Source organism: Mchenga conophoros, linkage group LG6 (assembly GCF_057382185.1).
Source record: "Mchenga conophoros isolate Kocher_MC1m ecotype Shallow Benthic linkage group LG6, M_conophoros_male_GT1.1, whole genome shotgun sequence".
Classification (NCBI taxonomy): domain Eukaryota; kingdom Metazoa; phylum Chordata; class Actinopteri; order Cichliformes; family Cichlidae; genus Mchenga; species Mchenga conophoros.
Genome location: NC_140531.1, coordinates 44,113,400 through 44,120,528, shown reverse-complemented (window position 1 = coordinate 44,120,528; position 7,129 = coordinate 44,113,400). Strand labels below are relative to the sequence as shown.

Below are 7,129 nucleotides of genomic sequence, written 5' to 3'. Positions count from 1 at the left end.
TAAGCCTTTAGGATTATTTCAGGTTTTAAATGCCCATTTAAAAACCAAAATGCCATCCTGCCTCAGTTAAAACGGTTCCTGAAACTGTACTGCCTGATTAGTCACTACACTGACATACTGTTGTGTTCAGTTATGTTTTTCTTTTCTTTTTAAAAAAAACAAAAAAAACAACAACCCTATGTTCCTAATTGGGTTAGAGCCGTTCAGCATGGTTTGAGTGAGATTAAGAATGATCCTTGTCATAACGAGTCACTGCCGTTTATTTAAATAAAGTTCAAAGCTAGGCTTGCAAAACTTGAATGGAATTTGCCTCTGATGTTGCTGTATTACTGTGCTACAGTCCTGTCGCACCATGTCATTTTTTAAAAAAGAAATGTATATATTTTGCATGATTGTCTGGGAAATGCAACCACCTCTGCGCAACCTTGATTCATATGCAATATGTAATCATGTTTGTGTAACATGAAAGAAAAAAGAGAAAAAACGATGATAAATGCAAAGACTGGTAACAGCGCTAAGAACCATAAAGCAAGAGAATTTTTAAAAAACTGTGAGAAATAAACTACACTGTAAAAAAAATAACCCTATTCAAATTAAAAAAAATGATGTCCAGTTGTCACATCCAAAATATTTGGCTTTATAGAATCCAAATTGAGTCACTTGATATGACCTGATACTTTTATGTTGATATAAACAATATTACTAGACTTGACTGAAACTTTAAATTTTGCATTGATCCAAATTGATTTTTTTACATAGAACCATATTTTAATTATTGAACCAAGCTAATATATTGAAATTTAACCAACCTAATGTATTCACATCGAACCAAATTAACATGAACTAATATGTTTGTGTTGAAGCCAGGTAATTGATTTACATATATTCAAACTATATTTTTTACATTTCATTTCAGTTCAAAAATGCTCTGCATTTCCTATAAAAAACAAGACAGTTGGCCAACCAATTATTTCAAAATTATTTATTGTTCCAAACCATTTTAACTATAATCAATAGAGAGGATTAGTAATATACAGATTTAGTGCTACAGCAGAAATGATTAGAGAAATGTTTGTTTTATAAAACCTGCAATCTTTTGAAAACCAGTATAAAACCTGCAATCTTTTGAAAACCAGTATAAAACCTGCAACCTGTCTAAAAGAACTGGCATAAAACCATTATAAAAACTCTTTTTAAACCAATTTGCAAGTACTCAAAAATGTTTATATGTGCACTGTGCCTGTACAATGTAAAAAAAAAAAATCTACACATGTATCAATGAAATCAACTTAAATCTCCCTTTCAAATGGGTGTTCTTATAAATTTTGAATGTAGAATACCACTGCAGGCCAACCAAGCAAAATAACCAAGCACACATGCACATGCATGTGCACATACACATGCACACATGCATGCAAACACACTACTGTGCAGTGTTAAGTTCACAATTAAGTTTGCGAATCTTAGAGGTCATCTTGTTAAAGTCAAGCTCCATCATAATCTTTTGAAGAGCCTCAAAGGTGAACCTGAATCCTCGTGGATATTCCATATTAAGAGCATAACAGAGTCCAAAGACCATTGCCACTCCAGCTGCCACAGAAGGCAACTCATTCAGGACTTCCACACCATCAATGATTATCCCGATGTCTCGAGGCTGATGTAGGAGGCTTGAGTTGTCCCTGAAGACGAAGAGTGCCATGGTGGTACTCTGCAGCTCTTCCTCAGCTTCATCTTTCTGGGATATCTTGAGGTAAAATATGGAACAAAATGTACAAGTGAAGAATTGAAGTCTGGCACACCTGATAAATCTTTGACCATAATAAACTACTATTTTGATAGTTGTTTGGTCACAGACTATTAGAACAATTATTTGACTAATCAGATTGTGAATTGCATAATCATTAAATTAAATCAATGGTGGAACATTTTCATAAATGTTCCACAAAGCCCAAGAAAAAAAAAGAAAACAATACAGAACCCTAAGATATTAACTTGATGAGTTGATTAATCGTTGCTGTCCTACATTAATCACTGCATTTAATAGCAGAGTTGTCAAATTTACATCAAGAGACTGCATCTCATGTAGAGACAGAACAGATATGGACATACCATGTATTCTTTTATCAAGTCCTCAACACATCAGCAAGGTGAATGAGAGGATAATGAGGGAGAGTCTAGATTATTATGAAATGTTTAAAAAGGATGTGCAGTGTAAATGCAAAATGATACCTGTTCAGATTAAATGAAAATGTATGCTTCAGCCATGGAATGGATGGAGCGATCTGTGGTTCTGAAAGCATACAGAAAAAAAGAATAATGTTACTTCTCTATAAAACACATTACATAGAAAAACCAAGAAATACGTAACATGACATACCAAACAGTCTACAGACCAGCCATTAGCGACTAAGTTTGGCATAGGGTCAATTTTTTGCTGTTAAAATTAAAATTTCTTCAGAAAATGCACATTTTTCCGAGCTGCGCCTGAAAGTCAATTGAAGGAATTAGTCTTATGTCATTGATCTTATATGCTGGCTTGTTATTTCTGTCTCTAAATCATGCACATTAATAATTATCTTTTGCGCTCGGTGTACACACACATAACACACACATATTTATATGAAGAGAGACAAACGTGCGCGCACAAACACAAGCTTGTGTCTAGAAACCGCGAGCTCACCAGAAAAATTCAAACGAAGCGGAGCACGGAGTTATACTATGAATGTTATGAACTATGAACTTATGCTAGCTAGCTTTATCCACCACCGATGCATCGTGGTAACGCTAGCTAGTTAGGCAAAAAGCCGTTTTTTACCAGTATACTAACTTGTATTCCCGACTGTGATGGTCGGTTTCTGGTAACCAGTTCTAACGTTGCGCAGGATAGCTAGCTAGCTTATAGCTAGCAGCTACAATCATGCAAAAATTAGGGGTGGCTGTCGACCCAGCTTAAATGGGGTTATTTTCTGCGATTTTGGCAATACAAATTATAAAAGCTTTTGTAACACACTTGGCTTTACTTACGTTTATTTTCAGATGAAATTAATCAAAGATGTGACATGATGTTTCCAGCAGCCATGCAGAATAAAAATGGGTCCCGGTCTATTTCTGGTGGGCGTGTTCAAGTGCAAATCACTTTGACTCAAATTAAAGATATTATCTGTTCAACATGAAAAGAAATATATGTTTTGAGAGAAATCAAAAACTTTGCGTTGCGATGTTCACAATCCTGTACTGACACTATGGGCACATTTTTAGAAATCTATTTAATTCCACAGAAAGGTTAGCCACTTTAGTGTTTCACTTGTGACCTATTTATAGCTCACTGAAGATGCAACAATGTTCGGAGATAGAGAGAAAAAAAAAAGAACTTTGGTGCAGGTGCAGGTGCAGTCTTTTATGTAGCTTTCTGGTGACCTTAAAAGAACCTTTACGAAGCCCGTTGACAGGCCTTTAATCGAATGATCGGTTGGTTGATTGATAACAGAAAAAAAGGACACATAAGATGGACATAAAGGACTGAAAACACCAAGAGCAAAATATTGCATCGCACTCATTTATGTAGTTTATTTTTAGATTAGATAATTTTGCAAAATAACGCAGCAAAATAAATAATAAGAGCCGGGATGTGCAGACTATTTAGCACTGAAAAAACTCCGTCCATGTGAACAGAATCAGGTGTTACCTTACCTGTTGATTAAATATCAAGACTATTTAGCAATAAGCTTACTTTAAAGGCTCGTAATAGGTGAACTGTCTTGGTATAGTTGAGTCACGCAGAGTTCATGGTCCATGTTGTGTTACTTGTTGTTTGTGTGTGTGTGTGTGTGTCACCCGATGACCCCTGGCGCCGGAGCGTCTAGACTACATTAGAGATGTGTCACAGCAAAGAGCCGCACCTGCGCTCAAAGAGAGCACATACATAGAGGTGAGATGAGGATAAATGGATAGATGCGGTCCTTTTTCGAAGCTGAGCGCACAGTTGTATTTCCTGCACAATCACACACGAAGTGAGGCTGTGTTTATGCCGGTTATACCATGAATATACACCCTGCAGGCACCACTTGTTTGTCAAACTGTTTATGAAGCAAAAGTCACATTTCTGTTTATTTACAAAGCAAAAAGAAGGGGGGGGAAAGAGGCGTAGGAGGGGGTGGAGCGTGCGCACTAGCATACCGGCGACGGCTGTTTCCTTTCACTAAAAGGAAAAAAATAATAAAATGTGTACTTCACGTTACGGTTGAAACTGGGGGTTTTTTTGTGTTTTTTTAATTTTTATTTTATAGAAACAATTTTTGCTCATAACCAATTGACAGGGGATTTCTTAAAATCACCCCGCAGTTCTTCAGCTGAGACACCTGAGTTAAAAAACACAAACACTGCAGCTGTCTTTGTACAAACTTGTACAAACTCTGTTTTGACCTTGTATACTGTATTTCCCCAGCCCCTCTATTTTGAAACTAAAACTATTGAACCTTAATTCAATTTCTCACTTCACATAATCGTTTCACTTTTGCCTTGAAGTGTTACTTTTAATTTAATTTAATTATTTTTTTATGACGCATGTTCTCTGGTGAGTTCAGGTACATCTGTAACTTCAAGTGGAAGAGTTGCATGTGAGTTAAAAATTTTCTATAATACCAAAAAAAAAAAAAAAAAAAAAAAAAAAAAGACAAAATACTGACGTTTTTGTCGAATAATCTGTCTGACATGAGGGATAATATAGCATTTGCATTTTAACTAAAAGACTCGCGCACTGACACTATGGGCACATTTTTAGAAATCTATTTAATTCCACAGAAAGGTTAGCCACTTTAGTGTTTCACTTGTGACCTATGAAGTACCCCCGAAATTGTATCATATTAAACAACAACAACAACAATAACAACAACAATAAACACTCGAGGACTTTAAAGAGTTTAATTTTTTCCGAGGTTTGAGAGCGCTCACCCCGGCTCGGGGCTCCACAGATGTGCTGGATGAGAGCTCCTTGCTGCAGACTGCAGCGGAGTGTTTGACAGTCAAACTTGAAACAGTCTTTGGAACTGAAACGGTCTCTGCCAACACGAACACATACCCCAAACAGTTCGGTAAATATGTACAGTTTCTCGCAGCTTCAGTTTTCAGCAGCTACCAGAACTTGCCTACCGTCTGCATCCTCCCAGCAGCCTCGCACTTCATCTGCGGGCAGTACTTGCGTGTGTGAGCGCTGTCACCGGTGGCTTCGCAGATCGGGCAAGTGTAGTTCCGGAGGACGGGGCAGAAAACTATCCCGTCGTCTGATTTGAGCTTGTGAGATAGGTACACCCTCGGAGTCTCCCCGTTCTGCTTGCATAAGCGGCAGTAGTCCGAGGATGAGGCGCTGCTGCTGGTGTCCGACGCGCTGCTGGTCGGACTGGACTGTGATGAGTTTTTGGAGGATTTCTTCCCCCGAGTGGAAGTGTGGACCTTACTCCAGGGGGGCGCTTGTCCCTTCTTTGGACGCTCGGTGTCTCGGTTATCAACCTCACGGTTGCTGCACAGTTTCTCGAACACTTGGCTCAGATTCATGTAGTCGTGCCACATGTTAAAGCTGTCCCCACCAGTGAGGATCGAGTTCTGGACCTCCAGTTGTCTCGGCATTGTGGTCATTTTTTGGCAGAAGTAAAACTGAGAGTGTGTTTGGAGCGCCTCATATTTATAGCTCACTGAAGAAGGTTTTAAAATGCAACAATGTTCGGAGATAGAGAGAAAAAAAAAAGAACTTTGGTGCAGGTGCAGGTGCAGTCTTTTATGTAGCTTTCTGGTGACCTTAAAAGAACCTTTACGAAGCCCGTTGACAGGCCTTTAATCGAATGATCGGTTGGTTGATTGATAACAGAAAAAAAGGACACATAAGATGGACATAAAGGACTGAAAACACCAAGAGCAAAATATTGCATCGCACTCATTTATGTAGTTTATTTTTAGATTAGATAATTTTGCAAAATAACGCAGCAAAATAAATAATAAGAGCCGGGATGTGCAGACTATTTAGCACTGAAAAAACTCCGTCCATGTGAACAGAATCAGGTGTTACCTTACCTGTTGATTAAATATCAAGACTATTTAGCAATAAGCTTACTTTAAAGGCTCGTAATAGGTGAACTGTCTTGGTATAGTTGAGTCACGCAGAGTTCATGGTCCATGTTGTGTTACTTGTTGTTTGTGTGTGTGTGTGTGTGTCACCCGATGACCCCTGGCGCCGGAGCGTCTAGACTACATTAGAGATGTGTCACAGCAAAGAGCCGCACCTGCGCTCAAAGAGAGCACATACATAGAGGTGAGGTATGAGGATAAATGGATAGATGCGGTCCTTTTTCGAAGCTGAGCGCACAGTTGTATTTCCTGCACAATCACACACGAAGTGAGGCTGTGTTTATGCCGGTTATACCATGAATATACACCCTGCAGGCACCACTTGTTTGTCAAACTGTTTATGAAGCAAAAGTCACATTTCTGTTTATTTACAAAGCAAAAAGAAGGGGGGGGAAAGAGGCGTAGGAGGGGGTGGAGCGTGCGCACTAGCATACCGGCGACGGCTGTTTCCTTTCACTAAAAGGAAAAAAATAATAAAATGTGTACTTCACGTTACGGTTGAAACTGGTTTTTTTTTTTTTGTTTGTTTGTTTTTTTTATAGAAACAATTTTTGCTCATAACCAATTGACAGGGGATTTCTTAAAATCACCCCGCAGTTCTTCAGCTGAGACACCTGAGTTAGAAAACACAAACACTGCAGCTGTCTTTAACTCGCGAGGGCAGTCATGGACGCAAGACCTGCGTCTCATCACTGCTGCTTTGTGAATGTCTGTCTGTGAAAAGCGCTTAATAAATAAAGTTTACTTACTTACTTACTTACTTACTGAGCCTGCAGTTCAGAAATTTAACCATTAGATGGAGTCATTGCCAAAGCAATGACTCCATCTAATTGCTATGACTTTTGGTGTTTATTTTGGACCTTAACTCGCCCCACAGTTTTGAGACAAGGTTCACATATGATATATCATTGTGTGCGGCTGGAGCTGGAATGAGTTGCTATGACTTTTGGTGTTTATTACTTCTATAGTTTTTTAAATATGAATATTTTAATGCAAGTTTTTTCCCATTGAA

General features: G+C 38.4%; 1 protein-coding gene across 2 annotated transcripts; it reads right to left on the bottom strand.

The window, feature by feature from the left end:
- Positions 1 to 160: 160 nt before the first annotated feature.
- On the bottom strand, positions 161 to 6,636 carry LOC146573474 (nanos homolog 2-like). 2 transcript variants are annotated; one of them, XM_085278373.1, is made up of 3 exons: positions 3,025 to 6,636; positions 2,230 to 2,290; positions 161 to 1,744 (listed from the first exon to the last, which is right to left on the bottom strand). In XM_085278373.1, exon 1 carries the CDS (start codon positions 5,629 to 5,631, stop codon positions 5,131 to 5,133), a length of 501 nt encoding a protein of 166 aa, XP_085134499.1. In that variant the 5' UTR covers positions 5,632 to 6,636; the 3' UTR covers positions 161 to 1,744; positions 2,230 to 2,290; positions 3,025 to 5,130. The 2 variants fall into 2 exon arrangements, with proteins under 2 accessions (XP_085134499.1, XP_085134500.1); XM_085278374.1 differs by having other exon boundaries at positions 4,951 to 6,636.
- Positions 6,637 to 7,129: the final 493 nt, after the last annotated feature.

Excerpts from the sequence above, each read along its gene's own strand:
- LOC146573474 (XM_085278373.1), bottom strand. The coding sequence starts at position 5,631 with ATGACCACAATGCCGAGACAACTGGAGGTCCAGAACTCGATCCTCACT.